General features: G+C 50.6%; 1 protein-coding gene across 1 annotated transcript; it reads right to left on the bottom strand.

Annotated features, from left to right (window-relative positions):
* Positions 1-18361: 18361 nt before the first annotated feature.
* Positions 18362-19841, bottom strand: LOC308269145 (elongation factor 1-alpha 1-like). The gene has a single exon (XM_080704327.1). The coding sequence runs from the start codon at positions 19793-19795 to the stop codon at positions 18407-18409; it is 1389 nt and encodes a 462-aa protein (XP_080560453.1). The 5' UTR covers positions 19796-19841; the 3' UTR covers positions 18362-18406.
* Between the last annotated feature and the right edge of the window lie 882 nt (positions 19842-20723).

Genomic DNA, 20723 nt, shown 5'->3' with positions numbered 1-20723 from the left:
CCGAGTCCCCGACCTGGGGCCCCTCTGGATTTCTGTTCTGGTCACTGTCTACATTGGCCCAGTCCTTTTTTCTGGTGACTTGCACCCCAGCTTTTGAAAGCTGTAGAATGAGGCATGTCGGGGCAGGAATTCTGATGTTGGTCTGTTGGACTCCACAGGAGAGGGGCCGGGAAAGGGGAGATGGGGCTTGAGTGAAGGGCAGGGACCATGACTAGGCTTACGGCTGGCTCAGAGCCCTGGGTTGAGGCCCAAGAAAGGGGCCCAGTCTAGTCTTCTCTCTCCTAAGCACACCCTCTCCTTGGATGGATCCGCTCAGGTAGAAGGCACAGACGTTAGGTTATAGAGGCTCTGTGGACTCGTGAACCTCACATGCTTAAGCCAGCGCCTCTCCTCTGTGGTTTCTCCTGGGATGATTATGTGCGTCGGTCGTCACTTTCCAGGGGAGGGGGGGAGGGGACCCTGGTGTTGACACGACATTGGCTGTTTTGTTCAGAAGGATGAAGGGAATCCAGGCGTGGTGGCGCACGCTTGTAATCCCAGTACCTGGGAGGCTGAGGCAGGAGGATTGCAGGTTCGCGGCCAGTCTCAGCTACTTAGTGAGGCCCTCTGCAACTCAGTGAGACCCTGTTGCAAAATAAAGAATTTAAAAATAGGGCAAGGGGTGTATCTCAGAGGGAGAATGCTCCTGGGTTCAGTCCCCAGTTGTGCAGAAATAAAAAAGAAGGACCCAGGGACCATGCTCAGGATGGGGGTACGCGCAGTCACAGGGTCTGAGGAGGTGTGAGGGTGTCTGGAGGAGCAGAAGGGTGTGCCCCCAGGCATGTGGATAGAGCGGGTGCAGCCTGCAGCCTGGGGGGGCAGCAACCCACTCCTCTCATCCAGCCAGCGGCTCAGGCGGTGAGGACCCGGGGCTCGTAGGATGGTGGTGTCTGGCTCCTGCTCGGGACGTGGAGAGGGAGACAAGATTGACAGACACAGTCCTGATTTTCTAGTTACCTGATGGTCCCATGACCAAGAACTCCTGGAAAACCGCAGACAGGGAAACGACCGGAAGGGCAGGGCAGGCAGGTGCCCTCTTTACAGAAGGAGCGTTCCAGCACCCGGAGGCACGTCAGGACTGCGGGCCGGGGGTGCGGCCGCCCTTCTCCAGGCTCCTCTCTCTGGCTGTCTCCCTGTCTCTTCTGGTCTCTGTGCCTGTCTGTCTGCCTGTCCCATGAGCACACACGCTCCGCTCCCCACACTCAGCTGTAGGATGCGACTCCAGGCTTTTTGGGGAGGGGCTTGCTCCAGCACTGGATGCAAGCCACCTTAATGCATCCTCACGGTCTGCGACGCACCTGGGCTTTGCAGAGGGCAGCTCATCTGTGGCCTGCTGGGTGACCTGGAACTAACCCTGGCCTCTCTGCTGCTTCTTCACCCATAAATGGGGCTGCGGTTAAGACCTACCTCTTAGGGTCCTCATGAGAATGAAGGAAGACGCTTCTCAGAGGGCACTTAGCATACAGCACCACAGGCTCTCATAGAGGAGGCTTCTCAGAGGGCACTTAGCAAACAGCACTGCAGACTCTATAGAAGAGGCTTCTCAGAGGGTACTTAGCACACAGCACCACAGGCTTTCATAGAGGAGGCTTTTTAGAGGTTACTTAGCAAACAGCACTGCAGACTATAGAAGATAGGCTTCTCGGAGAGTACTTAGCACGAAACACTGCAGGTTTTGTATATGCAGAAGCTGTTGTTAGTGAGATATGGCAGGTGACCTCCACTTCCAATAACAGGGCCGTGGGGCTGGTCCGAGGACCACCGTGCCCTCGGCAGGATGTGGCATCCACACAGAGAAACATCTAGACCACAGCTGCCTGCGGAGAGGGCGGGAGAGTCACAGACACAATCTCAGACTTCCTAATAGCCACATTAAAAAGTAAAAAGAAACAGGAGAAATTAATTGTGATAATAAATTTCATTTTAGATATTCATAATATATTCATATCTTTAAACACGGCAATATATTTTATTTTTATATGTCATTAAGTATTAACATTCTCACATGTAATCGATGTAAAAGTATTAACGAGGTGTTAATATTAATGAGATATTTGATATGCCTTTTCTTTATGATATTTTCAAAATACCATGAGACGTGTACTTAACATATATGGCACATTTCTGGCTACACGTGGCCGTGGCCGCTGTCCTGGGCAGTGGTTGGGGCCGGGTGGGGGGAGGGCGGGAATGTGGGCGCCCTGGCTAATTGTGATGAGATTCGCATGGGTTGTACTAAATCACATTGCTCAAAAAAAAAATTGGCTGTCCAACCTCTTTGTGTTTTTGTGTTTTTTCTTTTTGGCCAGGATGATAAATCTGAGAATTCCACCCTCCTCCCCAGTGCCCAGAACACTTCGCCGGACGCAGTAAGTAGATACGATTTGCTCTAGGAATTCGATTCTGAAACGCCTTCGCCTCCCTCTCAGCCTCTTTGGTCTGGGTCATCAATCACTGAGAATGCTTTTGTTTTCCCCGAAACAAATCTTGCTGGAGAAGTAACTGGGTTTGAGGGGAGAAAGTTCTGCAGGCGTGGGCACAATTTTTATTAGGCCTCCTCGCCCGGGGTGTGCGAGCCGAGACATGCCCTCTGCGAGGACCAGCTGCAGGACAGTGGTCGCTGCCGTCGGGGCCCAGGGGCCCAGAAGTTGACATCGCTCGGCTGTCCTCATGGCGAGGGCAGGAGCGCTTCCTGAGTACTTGGGGGCCGTGCATCATGTATCAGACTTGCAATCCTTGTAGGTGGTTGTGGGTGATTCCGGATGTGGAATCGCCTGCGTCCCGTGTCACTGTGGAGACAGTGGCCACGAAGCCCGTGCTGATGCGTCCATGTCAGCCCTGCACAGCCCGCGGGCTGGGCCGGGCTTGCTCTGGTCGTTTTGTGGATGTCTGGGGGCCGCAGACTGATGTCACACGGCACAGACTTCTCTGTCTCTGCTTCGTGGTCCACCTCTATGCATTTAGTTTTGTGCTCATCATCTCTGTGACAGGCCAGCCTGGCTTTCCATTTATGGTGGTGGTATCATGAGATGTCCTTCAATTATCGAATGAGTTAATTTCAAAACTGGGTCGAGATAAAAAAATGGTCTGGAAATGGTGATGGCGTCGATGTGGCTGGACGTCATGTTAGTGAGACACGAAGGCTGAGAGCGAGTTCTTTGGTTCTTTTTTATTTTATTCTTTGGTTCTTTTTTATTTTATTATTATTATTACTATTTTTTTTTGTGGTACTGGGGATGGAACCCAAGGGGCATTCTACTTCCGAGCTACACCCCTAGCCCTATATTTTATTCTTTATATTTTATTTTATTTTATTTTCTGTGGTACTGGGGATGGAACCCAGGGGTTTTTCTCCTCCAGGAGAAAAAACTCCCAGACCTATTTTATACTTTATTTGGAAACAGGGTCTCACTAAAGTTGCTGAGACGCTAAGTAGCTGAGGCTGGCTTCGAACCCGTGTGATGCTTCTATCTCAGTCTCCCATGTGCTGGGATTACAAGCGTGCGCCACCACGCCCCACTTTCCTTTGGTTCTTTGATCAGAAGCTGTTTGTGCCGTCCTGCCCCCACCTCAGGCCCCAAGCTCCCCCCTCTCTGGATGCAAACTGGAACCTGGAGAGACCTTCTGCTTAGCCTTGCTCCTCCCTCAAAATGACCTTCGAAGCTAATGCCTTTATACTCAAACTTGGGTTGTTGTTACATATCCTCACTGATGCCTCCCCTGGAAGCAGCGTCCACTTGGGAAGCCAAGAAGAACAGAGGGGCGGCAAGGTGACGAGCGCACGCCCACTCTCGCGTCCACCTTGCAGTGGACCACGTGTCCACCTCTGTCCCCACGGCACCCTGTCAGAGGCCCGGGCACCGAGCCCTGCTACTGTCTTCCTGGTGTGGGTAAGGAAGCCCCGTGCCCGAGGCAACACTCCCGGGCTCGCCTCGGAGCCACTTTCCTGGATGCCCAGGAGTCTTGTGGAAATATGCTCCCCATTTATAGATGGGCAGGCAATTCACAGAGCAGTGGAGGGCTGAGCCAGCGGTGTCTTGACAAGCAATCGCCCGGCGCTGGGTGGCTTAAGGCAACAGCCCTCTCGTCCTTCCGGGGCTGGGGGTGCAGGGAGTGGCTGACGTGGTCCCAGCTCAGGGCCTCTCCTGAGAGGGACTCCATCTCCTTCGGCCTGGATGGGGGTCCAGGGCGCTGCTCACGCCGCTGCTGTTGGGTGGCCTTAGCTCTGCACCATGCAGATCCCACCACAGAGCTGCCAGTCCCTACTGGTATGGGGATGCCTTCCCCCAGGGCGAGAGTTAACAGAGAGGCCCCAGCAGACTGGAAGCCAGGAGCTGTGTACCACCTGGCCTCAGAGGCCACACCACCCTTGCTGCTAGTCCACAGGTGCAGGAGTGCACGGTGTATGGGCATCAGTCACCGAAGCCGAGCCCCATGCCGGTGGGGAGGGGACGGCCAGGGCGTGAGTGCCCAGAGGAGGGGTCCTCGAGGGCCATCCTGGAGGCGGGCCCAGGAGCACGCTCTGCAAATCTCTAGATAACCATGTCTTGTTCCTTTCCATGAAAATAAAGCAAAGATGCTGAGCCCATTTTTCAGATGGGAAAATGAGGCAGGGACCAAAAAGTGGCTTCCTTCCAAAGAGCCTTGCGGTTGGCGGTGCAGAGACGCTTAGAGGGAATGCACAAGAGCACTCTGACTTGTGAGGGGGTTAGCCCCTGAAAAGCCTCTTGTGAGTCAAAAATGTCATAAACCCCAAGTGCATGGAGACACCTGATCAACCAAACACCGCAGCTTGCTTAGCTTTGCCAACCTTCTTGGGCTCAGAACGCTGGCAAGATGGCGTCTGACATGCACAGGTCCTGACATAGTCACGCGCGGGGCACCTGTCGTCTTGGCTGCTGGTTAGGGCCTAGTCACGGGTCCTGCCCGCGTGCTGATGGAGAGGACCACACAGGGTGTGAGCTCAGGCCTCGCTAAGGCTCCTCTCACAGACAGCGCGGGCTGGGATGAGCGGGCTTCCTCTTCTACTGGGCTGGTGCACCCTCCTGCTGTTCAGCATCTCCCTCCCTCCCTCAGGAACCAGACACAAAGTGCTGGACCGCGAGGTTCCCTAGATGGCTGCCTGGATATCTTAACATCCTTCTCCTCCTCCTCCTTTTTCCTACGTTGGCTTATAGTTTTATTTTATTTTTGTGGTACTGGGTATGGAACCCAGGGGCATTCTAGCTCCAAGCTACCCCCCAGCCCTATTTTTATTCTTTTTTTATTTTTTAATAAATTTTTATTAGTGCATTGTAGTCATACATCTTAATGGGATAAAAAACTTGTGGAGATATACACACACACATCACCCAATCAGCCCCTACCCAATCTCTAACCCTTCCCTCCCCCTCCCTCCTTCCCATGCTTGGTTTCCTGATTAACTTTGATATGTTTGGGGTTTTTTCCTCTATATATGGTCAAATTATTTTTGACAAGGTTTCCAAGAACATTTGGTGAAGGAAATAATAATCTTTTCACTAAATACTGTTGAAAAATAATAACTACATGAAAAAGAATAAAATTAGGCCCTTACCTAATACCATATACAAATATTAACTCAAAATAGATAAAAGATCTAAATGTAAATCTTAAGACTATAAACTTTTAGAAGAAAACCAGGGTCATAAAACTTCACAACATTGAAATTGGCAGTGATTTCTTGGATATGATTCCAAAGGCACAGGTAACAAAAGAATAAACAAACAAACTTCATAAAAATAGAAAAATATTGTACATCCAAGGACAATGTAAACAGAATTAAAAGTTACTGATAGAATGGGATAAAATATTTCCAAATGCAATATCTGAAGGTATATTAATATTCCAAATATAAATCCTAAAAATTAGCAACAATAAAAGCAGACAATACAATTTAGAAATAGGTAAAAGACTAAAACAAATAATGAATCTCCAAAGATTTTTATATGACCAATGAACACATGAATATCACTCATCATTATCCTAACTAATTAAGGAAATACAAATAAAAACTATAGTGAAATACTAATTCACATTTGTTAGAATGACTACTTAACATGAATTACCTTGCTCCAGCCCTTTACCTTTAGTTTGTTACTATCTTTACTTGTAAAGTGTGTTTCTTGTAAGCAGCAGATGGATGGATTCTGATTTTTAATTCATTTTGCCACTTTGTCTTTTTATTGGGGAATTGAGGCCATTTACATTCAGTGTGATTATTGAGAGATAACTTTTAATTCCTAACATGTTAAGATTTTATTTCTGTTTGAAATACTGTTTATTTTTTAATTTTTTAATTTTATTTTTTATTGGTGCAATGTATTCATACATCATAATGGTATAAAGAAAATACATTTGTAGACATACATGCACACATCACCCAGTTAGCCCCTACCCGATCCCCACCCCGTTCCCTCCCCATCCCTCCTTTCAATGTTTGGCTTAGTGGTTGACATCTAGTTTTATAGCAATTTATCCAATATTAACAATGATAATCTCATAAAACAGTTTCATTTGTCTGATACCAAGCTTTTGATGACTAAAAGATAACGGTTCAATATTTCTTTTTGCTTTCTTTCTTACCAGAGAATATTTTTTTCTTTTCTTTTTTTTTAGGTGAAGCTATCATAAATTTGTTTATTTATTATTCTTTGTTTAGTTGTCTGCTGGATGGGAAATCTTGTTTCTCTGGTTCTGGTGTGTATTACCTATTTCTTCTTTGTAGTTAATCTCTTTGAGTATTTTCTCTAGCGCTGGTTTTGAAGATATAAATTCCTTCAGTTTCTGTTTGTCATGGAAGCTTCTTATTTCCCCATCTAATTTGATAGAAAGTTTTGCTGGGTAGGAAATTTTTGGCTGGAAGTTGTTTTCTTTCAGAGTTTGGAATATGTTACTCCAAGCCCTTCTGGCTCTCATGACTTGGTTTGGGAAGTCTGGAGTGATTCTAATTGGTTTGCCTCTGAATGTCACTTGGCCCTTTGTTTTTGTTGCCTTTAAGATTCTCTGCTTGGCTTCCACACTGGTCATTTTGAAAATTATGTGGCGTGGGGAACCTTTTCTCTGATCCTGTCTAAAGGGAGTTCTATAAGTTTCCTGGACCTGTGTATCGACCTCTTGCTCTATGTTTGGAAAATTTTCTGCTATTATTTCTTTGAAGAGATTATTTATCCCTTTGGTTTTACCTTCTTTTCCCTCCTCTATTCTGATTATTCTTAGGTTAGCTCTCTTAAAATGGGCCCATATTTCTTCAATGTCAGATTCCTGCTGTCTGATTTTTTTTCTTAGTTATAAATTATGCATTTGTTTTTGGAGTGATCATCTTCTAGGAGCGAGATTCTATTCTCCATGTGGTCTAATTGATTGTTTGTAGTTTGAATTGATGCCTTTACTTCAATGATTGCATCCTTTATTTCTTTTAGACTCTCTAAATTCTTTTTGAAAGTCCTAATTATTTCTATAGTTATATTCCTGATTTGATCTTCTAGAGATCTCTGAATTTCTGTGTTATCAGGTTCTGATATTATGGGGTTGTGGGTGTTCATTGCTCTATTGTTGTTCCTCTTTCCCATGATTTTAGAAGTTTGTGCCTTCTCTGGGTTCTTCCCTGGGTCACCATGACTTCACTTAGGGCGCTCTGGATCTGGAGTTTGTGGTAATCTCAGCCGCCACTACTCCTTTACTGGGTTGTATTGTAAAGACTCAGACCCAGGGTGTTAGTCGAGGCTGCACGAGACCGTGGGGGTGCCGAACTGGATGTTTTTCCATGGCGAGCTGTGACTAGGGTGTGGTATCTTTGCCACCACTACTCCTTCACTGGGTTGGACTGCAAAATCTCAGACCCAGGGAGATTATCAAAGCTGCACAAGTCCCTGGGGGTGCAGTGCTGGGATTTTTCATGTAGGGGCCGCAATTTCACTTACAGCTATTGTGCATGCTGATCTAGAGCTGTCAAGGGCATGGTGAACTCACCATCACTGCTGGCAATATGGTACTGCTGTCATGCCCTCGGCTGTGAGACTGGCGTATTTCTTTTCTGGTTTTGAGCTCCGTTCTGAGTCCTTGGAAGGTGTGATGAGCTTGGCTACTGGGAGTTTTAGACATTATTTGCGCTGAAAGAACTGCTGAATTACACCCGAATGATCTGCAGCTGCTCACTTCAGCTCCCTGTTTACCTTTCCTCTCTGTAGCCTGGTGCTGTGAGGCATGTTGGTGCCGGTAATGTGGGGTGGTTTCTTTTCTGGTCTCTGGTTGTTCTTCTAGTCTTCTTTTTCTCTGTCCCTTGTGTTTACATTTATTATTTCTGGCTATGTAAAGCACTGATTTTGTGGCAATAGAGATCAAGTGTTAGCAGGACTCGCAAACACTGCTTTTCTCAGTCGCCATCTTCCTGGAATTAATCTTTTTCTTTATTTTGAAACAGGGTCTCCCTGAGTTGCAGAGGGCCTCACTCAGTAACTGAGGCTGTCCATGAACCATGATCCTCCTGTCTCAGCCTCCCGAATGCTGGGATCACAAACGTGCCTCCATGCCTGGCTTGGTTATATTTTAATTTATTGAATTTTTAATTTATGGAAGATAGCTGATTATTCAAGCTTTACTTTCTCTTGATATATTTTTATTGGTGCATTGTAATCATGCATCATGCTGAATTTCAGACTGATAGAGACACATAAGCACTTAGCACTCGCCTGCTGGAGCCCTGTGGTGGCGGCCTTGAAGTAAATGAATATTTAATGGAATGCTGCCACCTTTTGGAATTTAGCAAAAGCTATCTGTGTGGTTCAGAGGGAGGCAAGGCTCTCCTTCATGTCCCTGTGTCCCCACACATGCTCGCTCTTCCAGCCTTTATCTCCGCTGAGAGCTGACTAAGGGTTGATACCAGATTCTAGTAGGAAACAACAACAACAACAACAACAACAGCAAAAGCAACCAACAACAAACAAAATCTCAGCACCCCAGTTTCTCCTTGGGGCAGGCGTAGCTCGTAGCTGTCATTTCTGCTCGGGTCCGGATGCCAGTTCCTTTTTCCACACTACGAGGGTCAGCAAAACCTGCTGTCCCAGGAGCCTGTGCATGGCGGATGGACGTCCATTCCGCTCCTGCTGCCTGCGGTCCCGGGAGCCCGGCTCCCTTGGCTGCACACAGCAGGTGCCCTGCGCCCCTTCAGCTCTCAGATCTCCATCCTAGGTTGTGCTGCTGGGAACCAGGTATGGGGACAGCTGACATTCTATTGGTAGGTGCCAGGCCAATAGGATGGCACCCCTTGCTGGATGATGGATGCCCATGCCATAGCTGCAGGCCACAGGGCAGGAGCTGCATTGATTAGTGATGTCTGCCTCTACTGGGGGCACAGGAGGGGAGACTGGGGCACCATCCTGCCAGGCTGTAATAGACCCAGGAAGGCCAGCAGGGGCTCTTCTGCCTGCGCACGTAGCCACTGGCCTCTGTTCCCGGCACCCTCCACATTGCCTGGCCTTCCTCCCAATCCAAAGTCAGTGAAGGTTGGCCATGCTGCCCCGGGCCTGGCCCTAAGTGACCCCTGTCCAGCTGGCCAGCCCCTCTCACTAGCCATGGCTGACCTGTGGAGTGTGCATCTGTAGCCCCCCACCCCCGGCTTGAGGGCAGGGGGAAGTGCCTCCAGTTTTGAGCTTGGCCGCAGCCCCCCAACCTCATCCTTGAACCCTTGGCTGCATCCATCCCCACCCTTGAATTCCCTCTCCTGCCATTCCTCCTCTTCCTCCTCTCTCTCTCTCTCTCTCCTTACCTTTCTCCTTCTCTCTCCCTCCCTCCTTCTTCTCCTCATTTGTTTTTCTTTTGTGATACTGGAGATTGAACCCAGGAGGGACTCTACCTCTGAGCTATACTCCCAGCCATAATTATTGTTGTTGTTATTATTACTATTTTATTTTATTGTTATTATTATTTTTGGTGGCACTGGGGTTCCTGGAAGCCCTTCTACCTCTGGGCTACACTCTCAGACCTATTTTTATATTTTTATTTGGAAACAGGGTCTCCTAAGCCAGCATGCACATCTGGCTTTGAACCTGCGCGATCCTCCTGTCTCTGCCTCCCAAGTGCGGGGATTACAAGCATGTGCCACCACGCCTGGCTTATTATTTTATTTTGAAAGAGGGTCTTACTAAGTTCCTGAGGGTCTCATGAGGTTGCTGATTCTGATCTTGAAATGGCAATTCTCTTGTCTCAGCCTCCCAAATACTGCAATTACAGGCATGCACCGCCATGCCCAGTTCCTTCCACCTATTTATTATTTATTTTTGTGGCACTGGGGATTGAACCCAGGGGCATTCAACCTCTGAGACCTCCTGACCCCAGCCTGCCTATCTATTTATCTATCATCTATTTATTTATTGTGGTACTGGGATGGAACCCAGGGGCATCCTACCTCAGTGAAACAGGGTGTCACTGAGTTGCAAAGGGCCTCACTAAGTAGCTGAGGCTGGCCGTGAACCGCGACCCTCCTGTCTCAGCCTTCCACATTTTTATTTGTTTTTGAAACGTGATCTCACTAGATTTCTGAGGCTGACTTTGAACCTGTGATCCTCCTGCCTCAGCCTCCCAAGTGCTGGGATTCCAGGTGTGTACCACTGCACCCACGCGGCCTTTCCCTTGCAAGCAAACTACACTGCAGTCCCTTGTGGGGCGTGGGGAGGCGCAAGAGGTGGAGGAGCGACACCTTTAATACTCACTGTCTTCAGGAAAGGACAAAGGATGAGTTGGAGCCATGGCGGAGGAGACTCAGCTGGCTTGCTTCTGGGAAGAGGCAGATTGCCAGCCATGGGCGGCGCACAGGAGCCTGGGAAGGCTTTACGGTTGAGGTAGGGTCTCAAAGAACAGCAACAGCAGAGCCCTCGTGCCCTGAAGGGCTGTGCTGGGGTGTGGTGCTCAGTCCTATTCTGGGGAGGGTCTGCAGGGTGGGCAGGGGAAGCGGGGCCTGGTGCCCTCCCAGTAGGACCTGGATGCTTGCTGGATCAGTGTGGGCTTTAAGCTGCCCATGGCCCAGGGCTGATTTGCATTTCAGAAGATGTCCCTGGGGCCCAGCTCAGGAGGGATCCTGGGGTCCTCTGGGCCTTTTGTGCGGGCGAGGAGGGGTCGCCGCCAGCCCCCGGCTCCTGGGCACCCTCGGCTTCTCCTGGCTGCTGTGCCTCCTGTGGTCCCCGTGCCTCAGAACACCAAGTGTGCGGACGAGATAAGGGCATTAGGCGCGGGAGGACAAAGCTGATACCCGGGGCAGCGGGACACGGGAGCTTAAGTTCTTTCCCTTCAAATGTTGCACACGATTTGGGCCACGTGCTTCTGATTAAAGCGAGCCGGCCTCGCTGGGCTGAAATGCTAAGAGGCTCTTGCGACCCCCGGGCACCGCCAGCGCACAGGTCTCAGACCCAGCGACCCCCGCCCCCCATTCTTCCCCATCTACTTCTGCCAGGGGCGGGGGATCTACTTGCAATTTTCCCAATCTCCGTGGAGACTCAGTCAAGCTGACAGGCTTCCTGCGAGCCTCAGAACTCAGGGTAGGAATGAGGATTTTCGCTTCTCCCTCTCTCCTGGCGGGGTGTGCAAACCACGGTGGGTTAATAGAAATTAGTTAATATAGGTGAAGCCTTAGGACTTGGGAAAGGCTGACTCCTCTCTGTTAATTGAGATGTTATCAACAGCAGATCTGAGGGATTCAAATATATTAAATCCTCCCTTGGGCTGGGAGCAGGGACCACGGTGGGTTTAGGAGGCTCATCTCATCTGGGTGTGGATCGCAGCTCCCTCTCCATCCCTCTAGGAAGTCTCTTTTTTTTTTTTTTTTTTTTGGTACTGGGGATGGCACCCAAGGGCATTGTACTTCTGAGCTACACCCCAGCTCTATTTTTTAGTATTTCTAAAATTAATTAATTAACTAATTAACTAATTAATTAATTTGCAGTACTGGTGATGGAACCCAGGGCCATTGTACCTTTGAGCTACATCTGCAGCCCTATTTTTTTTTTTTTTTTGGTGGTACTGGGGTTCCTGGAAGCCCTTCTACCTCTGGGCTACACTCCCAGACCTATTTTATTTTTGGAAACAGGGTCTCTTATGCCAGCGCGGCTGGCTTCGAACCTGCACGATCCTCCTGTCTCTGCCTCCCAAGCACGGGGATTACAAGCGTGCGCCACCACGCCCGGCTGCAGCCCTATTTTTTAGTCTTTAAAAAAATTTTTTTTGAAACAGCATCTCACTGACTTGTGAAGGTTCTCACTAAGTAGCTGAGTCTGTGTGCGAACCGCAATCCTCCGGTCTCTGCCTCCCTAATGCTGGGATTGCAAGTGTGTGCCACCATGCCAGGCTTTTTTTTTTTTATTTTTTGAAACAGAATCTCACTGAGTTCCAAAGGGCCTCACTAAGTGGCTGAGGCTGTCCACGAACCGTGATCCTCCTGTCTCAGCTTCCCAAATGCTGGGATTATAAGCGTGTGCCCCCACGCCTGGCTAGAGATGTCTTTGAACCCCAAATGTCCACTGTATCCGCAGCCTGTCTTGTTAGCACAGCACAGGGATCCATCTCTGTCCTTCATCTCCTGAGTGGAATGTGAGTGCCATCCCTCCGTCCCCCACCCCACACAGGAGGGAAGCCAGCCCGTGGGGACTGGTGGCCAGCTTCAAGATTTACCCATGCAAACCATGCCCCCCTCACTTGGGGACAAGGGCAGGGTGCTCCATCCTGGACTACTGGCCAGGGTCAAGCTTGCAGCGATTCACCGTGGGTGGCCAAGGTTGACCCAGGTTTCCTCAGATGCAAAAAACCCCAGGATGCCCTGTGTCCAGGCCTCCTGCACATGCGGTGCATGGGGAGACGAGGTCCTGCTGTGCTGGCTCAGCGGTGGTTCGATGATTGCACTGAATATCTCAGAGCTGCCACAGAGGGGGTCTGGAGTGTTTCTGGCCGAGTCATTTAGCGCCCACGGGGATGTGTGATGCTCATAGGGAAAAGCTAGACTCTTGGCCCGGCTGCAGAGCCGACTGTGAGCGGCCTCTGTCTGTATCTGCGGCCCCAGCACCCCGTGGCCTCCCACCTGGAATCCTGGTACTTGGGAGGCAGAGGCAGGAGGGTTGAAGGTATCAAGGGTTGAAGGTATCAAGGCCAGCCTCAGCATGAAACTTCCTGTTTCAAAACAAAAAGTAAAATGGAGCTAAGGTCTAGCTCAGAGGTAGAATGCCCCTGGGTTCCATCCTCAGCACCAAAACTAATGATGATGATGATGATAATATAAAAAAAAAAAAAAAAAAACATCGGGGAAAGGAGCCCAAGTGGGGCTTATCATTTCTCGCTGGTGCAGGATGACAGGTCTGGTCCAGGGGCGTGTGAGGATATGACTGTGGGCGACGGCGGTGGGGTGCGGGGGCCACGTTGGGGGTCACCTTTATGGGGCTGCGTTCCATGGCTGAGTGGAGAGATCGGAAGGGCACATGGCCGGGGTGTCTCCAGGTTCTAGTTCCTGAGTTATTTTATTTGCCGTTGGATGAGTAGATGGGCGAGTGCCACGGACGGGCGCAGGGGCCCCTGTTGCTGACCGCCCTCCTCCATCTCCCTCTCTCCTCCTTGGACTTCGGTCTTGCTGCTGCCTGACCTGTGGGGGCCTTTCTGTGTCCCCCTCAGTGGGGCTGAGGGAAGAAGGGTGTAATCGTGCTGGAGCTCCGAGAAGGCGGCCCAGCCTTTTTCTTGCTAAGAGCAGTCACCTCGTGTTTGGAAAAGTATTCATCAACGAAGCCGCGCTCATTCTGATCTGCTGAGACTCCCTCTTGGTTAGGAAGTGGGAGTTGGACGGTGGAGTTTCCTCCACCCCATACGGCCTGCTATAGGCAATTTCCTTCAACAATTGGGACTGTAGACATTTTTTTGGGGGGGGTACCCGGGATTAAATTTAATACCAAAGTTGAGGGTTTACCTCCGAGCCCTATTTTATTTTATTTTTTTTATCTTGAAACAGAGTCTCACTAAGTTGCTGAGGGCCTAAGTTGCTGAGGCTGTCCTCAAACTCCTGCTCTTCCTGTCCCAGCCTCCCAAGTACTGGGATTACAGGCATGAGCCCCCGTGCCTGACCACTGCAGACATTTTTAAATCAGAATAGGAAATCAAATTTGGGCACAGATTAAAAGGAAGTCCATCCCGCCTGGCCCTGCACAGCGCCCCGGGAGGGCGCCGGGCAGGTGAAGAGAATTTTCAAGGCGACTTTGATCTTTTTTCTGTCCCCAGGTCCACCGGGATTTCATAAACATTACGTTGCTCAGTTTCCGTTCAGTGGCACAGAGTCGCTCCAGTGTGTTCTAATTACTCAGACATAAATGATTTCTGGCACACTTTCGATGATTTCGGGTGCACTTCTGCCTATCAGCGCTGATTTATAACTCCCAGGACTCTGATGTTGTGCTTCATTGATTTCTTTTAAGACTCTTCAGAGGTGTATTTATTATTAGACGGCACATTTCCCTGCTCGTTGGCTCCGTGATTCTGAAACCCTTTCACTTTCCAGGTGTCAGCTCCCCGCCTCCTGTACCACAGCGAGAAGACACATGTATTGAGCGCTTACTGAATTCAGGGCCAGGTACTCCCTGCGCTGGGAGGGGAGGGTGCACGTATTAAAGTTAAAATGATAAACGCACATGCGTGCCAATGGTGTGCTTATCACGTAGACAGAGGGACCAGATGTACATAGATTCATGCGATATTACGGAGAAGCCCACGGGGATCGGACCGTGAGCCCGGGAGAGCAGCAGGAGGAGAGGTGGCCAGGCCTGGCGTCCGGCTCTCTGCTGGGATGGGGGGCGGAGAGCAGGCGGTGTCTTCTGCCTGAGGTCTGTTCACTGGAGCAGCCCCTCTGAGCCTTTATTTGACCTGTCCCCGTGGCCAGGGTGGGGGCCAGGATGGGGGTGCTTTGACAAGGCAACTGGCCGCCGTCCTGGGCTTGGAGGGAGATCCAGCCTGCCCCATGCTCCTGGGACCCGGTGAATGGAACATCCCATCTTGCCAGTCGGCATGGCGGGCGGACTGAGCACTTCCCTGGACCAGGGTGGGCAGAGCCATGTCTGTGGGACCAGGGCCTTGAGCAGTTTCTCTTTAGGAAAGAGAGCCTCACGTTACAAAATGTATTTATTTATTTATTTTTAATATTGGGGATCTTACCCAGGGACATTCTACCTCCAAGCTACACTGTCAGCCCTTTTTATATGCTTAATTTTTTGTTTTGTGGTACTGGGGATTAAACCCAGGGGCATTCTATCTCTGAGTTACACCCCGGCCCTATCTTTTATTCTTTATTTTGAAACAGGGTCTCACTACATTGTGGAAGGCCTCACGAAGTTGCTGAGGCTGCCTAACGTAGCGAGGGTCTCACTAGGTTAATGAGAATCTCATGATAAGCTGAGGCTGGCCTCGAACCTGTGATCTTCCTGTCTGAGCCTCCCAAGTACTGGGATTATAAGCGTGTGCCACCACGCCTTTCTTGTTTTTCAAATTTTTTTTATTCTTTATTTTGAAACAGGGTTTTACTGGAGTTGCAAAGGGGCTCACTAAGTAGCCGAGGCTGGCCACAAACCATGATCCTCCTGTCTCAGCTTCCCGAATGCTGGGATTACAAGTGTACGCTACCATGCCCGGCTTTTTCAAAAATTTTTTGAGGCAGGATTTCGCAGTTTCTGAGGCTGGCCTCAAACTTGTGATCCTCCTGTATCAGCCTCTAAAGTCCTGGAATTACAGCCGTGCGCCACCCACAGTGGGCTCAGATGATGAATTCTGTGTTTGCCCAGCTTGGTGGGAGGCCACGAGGGTCAGGACTGGTCTTCAGTGGTTATTAAACCCTGGACTTTGATACCTCCCAAGATATGATATCTGTGGCATGTCGTTTGGTGTGTGAAACATGATTTGGAATATCTGGAATGGGGCAGCCTGCTTCTCCCAACGCTGCGCTCTGAGTCGCCCTCAGGGAACAGGGTTTCCTCCTGCTCTCTGGCTGGGGTTTCTCTGAGGGGTGTTATAGAAAAGCTCTGCTCTGCAAGGGACCTGTTTCCTGGGTTCTTATCTCCCCCCACCCTGCTGTCCTGTGGCTCCCTTGGGGGGGGGGGCTTCAGGATGGATCAGTGACAGGGACCCTCCCCTTCTCAGAGCCCCCAGCCTCTGCCTTCCCACCTCTGTGGAGGGCCCAGGAAGGGAAGATGAGGACCACATGCCACCTAGTGGCCATTCTTAGGAGCTACCACTCTGAGCTTGGCCTGGGGACAGGTTTCCTGGGGTCCAGGGTGAGCAGGGTGCTGGCTGTGAGGGGGCTGGAGGGACTCAGGTCACCGTGCCCTTGAAACTCCTCCAGGACTCTGCCACAGCAGGAGAGCCGGCTCCAGAGAGATGACAGCTCTGGCCCTGGCCCCCCGCCTCCCCTGGAGGTCAGGGTCCCTCCTCCTCCTCTTCCTCCTCTTCCTCCTCCTCCTCCTCCTCCTCCTCCTCCTCCTCCTCCTCCTCCTCCACCTCCTCCTCTTCATTCTCCTCCTCCTCCTCCTCTACCTTCTCCTCCTTCTCCTCCTCCTCTTTCTCCTCCATATCCTCCTCCTCCTCCTCCTCCTTCTCCTCCTCCTCCTCTTCCTTCATTTCCTCCACCTCTTCCTTCTCTTCCTCTCCCTCCTCTTCCTCCTCCTTCATTTCCTCCTCTTCCTCTTCCTCTTCCTCTTCTTCCTCCTCCTCTGCCTCCTCTTCCTCCTCCTCCTTCTCCCTGCCCCGGTCCTCCTTTCTCTCTCTGTCCTCTCCCACCTCCTCACCCGGGCTCAGTTCCTTAAACTGGCCCCTTGGTGGTGGTGCTGTGACTCCGGGCGTGCGGTGGCAGGGCAGTGCTGGGTTGGAGGCTGGGCGGGAGCCGCGCGCACAGGCGGAGCGGCCGAGGCCCCTCCTTCGTGGCTCACTCACTCCCCACTCACCACAGAGACATGGAGGGATTGACCAAACCAACGTCACCCCCTCCCGGCTTGCGCTAGGTCTGTGCACTAACCTCACACCAGGTCTTGCACTAGCCTCCTGCCCGAGGCTGTGTTCTCCAGCACCTGGGCTTGTCCCCCCTGGAGGACGCCCTAGACACCATAGTGCCTGTCGATGTCCACAATCCTGGCACCAAGCACACGGCAAAGCTAGTTGGGAGTGTCGTGTGCATTCCTCCGGCCTTGCCGCTCCTGTTCTGGCAGAACCGCCTTGGTGCGCAGGGATCTGGGGGACAGACTGGTTTCTGAGCCCTCTACCTGGGAACGCAGTGTGTGCTGCTCAATTAATGCTATTTCTCTCCATTCCCATGCCGGTCCCTGCGAGGAACAGGAAAACAAGGCTAGCTGTTGACTGGTGATTGCAGAGCCCAGGGCAGGAGGGAGATGGGAAGGGCCGTCCTCAGCAGCATCGTCCCTGGCTCATCTGCGACCTCCCGGGAGGAGCTGCTCTTATCTGGCTTCTACCAAACCGCCAGCATTGAAGCCCTAGGGTACAACAAATACTCGACAAACGGGGAACGACTTTTAAAACTGAGGTCTAACTTCCATGCCAAGAAGTGCGCGCATCTGAAGCCAGCAGCCTGACCCCAGGGGCACCGGCTTCCACATCAAGGTAGAGAGCTGTTCTTGCTGCTTCTGGAAGGCTCCCTGCAGCTCCTCCTGGGCAGAGCCTCCTCCCCCAGCAGCCCCCTGCGCGGCGGCTCCCTCCCTCCTGAACTGGGTTTTCCTGTTTTTGAGCTACCTGTAAACGAAATCCTGACTTGGTGGGCCTGTCTGCTGACTTTATGATGGGTGGTTTCATGGGTACGGGCATATGTCCAAACGCGTCAAATTGTGTGCGTTAAATAGGCACGGCATTGTGGAGGTCAATCAGACTTCAGCAAAGCTCCTTCAAACCAACAGATCCCAGCCCCGGGATTTCATGGGAAGGAAGGAAGGAAGGGAAGGAAGGGAGGAGACGGCCTAACTTATTTCTCTGCACATTATACCCACCCCCATTACCCGTGGTGTGAACTGTTGGCAGATTAGAACTTGGTTTTTTTTTTTTTTTTCTTCTCATTAAACTTGTTTTAATGGGTCTCAAAATTGTGACAGATTTTTGGTCAAGGTGTTTCCATTAAAAAGTACTGATTTTAAAAACTAATAACTTAAAACTGCCACACACACAAAAAAAACAAATGGTCCACAAAACATTTTCCTTTCCTTCTGAAGGTTTTACGATGCATTGTTATCATTAACCAGTCTTTTACTATTAAACTTAAATGGCCAATTGAGACAAACAGTTCTGAGACCGTTCTTCCACCACTGATTAAGACTGGGGTGGCAGGTGTTAGGGGTAATATTCATTTAGCCTTCTGAGCTTTCTGGGCAGACTTGGTGACCTTGCCAGCTCCAGCAGCCTTCTTGTCCACTGCTTTGATGACGCCCACAGCAACTGTCTGTCTCATATCACGAACAGCAAAACGACCCAGAGGAGGATAGTCGGAGAAGCTCTCAACACACATAGGCTTGCCTGGAACCACATCAACAATGGCAGCATCGCCAGACTTCAAGAATTTAGGGCCATCTTCCAGCTTCTTACCAGAACGGCGGTCAATCTTCTCTTTCAGCTCAGCAAACTTGCAAGCAATGTGAGCTGTGTGACAATCCAGTACAGGAGCATAGCCAGCACTGATTTGGCCTGGATGGTTCAGGATGATCACCTGAGCAGTGAAACCAGCTTCTTCCATTGGTGGGTCATTTTTGCTGTCACCAGCTACGTTGCCACGACGAACATCTTTCACAGACACGTTCTTGACATTGAAGCCCACATTGTCTCCAGGAAGAGCTTCACTCAGAGCTTCATGGTGCATTTCAACAGATTTCACTTCAGTTGTGACGTTGACTGGAGCAAAGGTGACCACCATGCCAGGCTTGAGAACACCAGTCTCCACTCTGCCCACAGGGACAGTACCAATACCTCCAATTTTGTAGACATCCTGGAGGGGCAGCCGCAGAGGCTTGTCAGTTGGGCGAGTTGGTGGCAGGATGCAGTCCAAAGCTTCAAGCAGTGTGGTTCCACTTGCGCTGCCATCTTTACGGGTGACTTTCCATCCTTTGAACCAGGGCATGTTAGCACTTGGCTCCAGCATGTTGTCACCATTCCAACCAGAAATTGGCACAAATGCTACTGTGTCAGGGTTGTAGCCAATTTTCTTAATATAGGTGCTGACTTCCTTAACGATTTCCTCGTACCTCTTCTGGCTGTAAGGTGGCTCAGTGGAATCCATTTTGTTAACACCAACAATCAGTTGTTTCACACCCAGTGTGTAAGCCAGAAGGGCATGCTCACGGGTCTGTCCATTCTTGGAGATACCAGCTTCAAATTCACCAACACCAGCAGCAACAATCAAGACAGCACAGTCAGCCTGAGATGTGCCTGTAATCATGTTTTTGATAAAGTCTCTGTGTCCGGGGGCATCGATGATAGTCACATAATACTTGCTGGTCTCAAATTTCCACAGGGAGATGTCAATGGTGATACCACGCTCACGCTCAGCTTTCAATTTATCCAAGACCCAGGCATACTTGAAAGAGCCTTTTCCCATCTCGGCAGCCTCCTTTTCGAACTTCTCAATGGTTCTTTTGTCGATCCCACCACATTTGTAGATGAGATGGCCAGTAGTGGTGGACTTGCCGGAATCTACGTGTCCAATGACAACGATGTTGATGTGCGTCTTTTCCTTTCCCATTTTGGCTTTTAGCAGTGGTTTTCACGACACCTGTGTTCTGGCGGCAAACCCGTTGCGAAAAAGAGAACTTGGTTCTTGAATTAATTAACCATCACCCTCAAAGTCTCGTTTTGAGGCAAGCTAGAACTGCCTCAGGAAGGCGAATCTGGGCTGTTTCAGGCCAGGATTTTATTTTGACCTCGAAGAGCATTCTGTAACATGGTCTTGCAGGTTCCGGCATCGGGGCGTGTCGGCACCATCCCCGGCCGGCCGCCCCTGGCACCAAGCAGGACTGTGTGGTTTGGAGGACCCCTTGTGGGAATCAGGGCCACTGGCATTGCAGCTGCTCCGAGATACGTGGTTTCAGGACAAATAAGCTGTTTCGACAAGAGTCTAGCGGTCACCTCCGGACAGGACATGATGCTAATACATCTGTAGCCACTAGCACAGGACCACGTGGGGAAGCTGTCCAGTTTGTGAGACGTCCAGTGGGGCCGCTCGTGGGACCTTAGCTCAGAGGCTGTGCTTCCTCTTGAGAAGAGCGTTGAGCCCCTCTCCCCATGGAGGGTCTGAGGGATGTTGACTGGCAGGCTCCCAGCTCCCGCCCCCCAGGCTGGAAACAGCAGGTGGTACTCCCACCCCGGGACGCATGGCCTAAATTCCCTCACAGAGAGTATCTAGGGACGGGCATGTTCAACATGAGATTAACGCGCTCCGGTGGGAGGCCCGGGGACCTGGGGCTTGGACTAGATTGCTTTGCTAGGTAAGCTCCTGATTTCCTGACCTCCTCTCTGGCCCCAGCCCTGAGACTTCACCCACAGTCCAGGTTGTTAACAGGAAGCGATCTTATCCTGTTAGCCTTTCACTCAGGAGAGAAATTGGATTGAAAAGCTCTCAGACTGCCTCTGGACAGAGCTTTCCCATCAGCCGTGAAGGACCCGCAGGCAGG

The sequence above is a fragment of the Muscardinus avellanarius genome, assembly GCF_963383645.1.
Source record: "Muscardinus avellanarius genome assembly, chromosome: 10".
In the NCBI taxonomy this organism is placed as follows: domain Eukaryota; kingdom Metazoa; phylum Chordata; class Mammalia; order Rodentia; family Gliridae; genus Muscardinus; species Muscardinus avellanarius.
The sequence above is the reverse complement of the archived record's forward strand: the minus strand, read 5'-3'. Positions and strand labels throughout refer to the sequence as shown.